The sequence below is a fragment of the Mizuhopecten yessoensis genome, unplaced genomic scaffold (genome assembly GCF_002113885.1).
Source record: "Mizuhopecten yessoensis strain PY_sf001 unplaced genomic scaffold, ASM211388v2 scaffold333, whole genome shotgun sequence".
Lineage (NCBI taxonomy): Eukaryota > Metazoa > Mollusca > Bivalvia > Pectinida > Pectinidae > Mizuhopecten > Mizuhopecten yessoensis.
In genome coordinates this window covers 55,539-56,451 of record NW_018403494.1, presented here as the reverse complement: position 1 = coordinate 56,451, position 913 = coordinate 55,539, and the positions used below count along the sequence as shown (strand labels likewise).

General features: G+C 37.3%; 1 protein-coding gene across 1 annotated transcript in view; it reads right to left on the bottom strand.

The window, feature by feature from the left end:
* Positions 1-769, bottom strand: part of LOC110446450 (neutral ceramidase B-like) — a 27,776-nt gene extending 27,007 nt beyond the window's left edge. Inside the window, 1 exon segment of the mRNA XM_021491605.1 lies at positions 598-769. Coding sequence (XP_021347280.1) covers positions 598-734 — 137 coding nt within the window. The 5' untranslated portion in view covers positions 735-769.
* Positions 770-913: the final 144 nt, after the last annotated feature.

Below are 913 nucleotides of genomic sequence, written 5' to 3'. Positions count from 1 at the left end.
TTTTTTTTTTTTTTTTTTTTAAAGGGGTACGCCCATTACGCCCTCCCCTGGACCCGCCCCTGAGTTGAGATAAAGTTTGTGGTAATGAAATGAAATTATTCAATTAATTAGTTCTTCGCTGCGGGAACCTTTTTTTTCATTTTGTTAATATCGGACCATTATCGGACCATCTACAGTGATCTATATGGTACGATCGGGCCTACTGTATAAGCTATGGTTCCCGCTGCTTATATTAAATTCTATGAAAATATATCCGCAAATAAGGAAATACAATAGCCTTGAACACAGTACAGAATGTATATATGTATTTATAAAGTTCTCTTCAAACCCGGAATTGGAAGGTAAACATGTTGAACTTCAACTTGAACGGTATGTCTTTAAACTGTCTAAACAGAGTCGTAACATTTTGGTATTTATATATCTAACACCCCCCGCTTGTTTAGACTTATATGATAAAATTAGCTGGAAATACCTTATATATAGGTATTTCTAGCTAATTTTATCATATAAGCCTACACAATCCCCCGTGACAGGCCCTGTGTCTTATATGTACGTCTGGTCTAAACCGTCACAAACATGAGAGTGTTAATTCATACCATATTAATTCCGGCTGCTGGTCCTGTAATATCTGCTATTCCAGCTCCAATCACATAGTTTGTATCCTGTGTCTGACATGCCGTCAAAACGACCGACACGGCCAGAGCAAGAAGTCGGCATGTTGTTGTTGCTGCCATGATTCATTCACATGTGAACCTGCGAGAACCGAAACTGGAATATATAGCCTAAATAGGAGAGCTTCCTTTTAGTATGTAAGAACGATTGTATCAGATTATTACCAGAGAGTTAATTTTCAGTACAACATGATCAACTGATTCCTTACAAAAATAAAACCATGTCCTGCGAGAAGTATTTA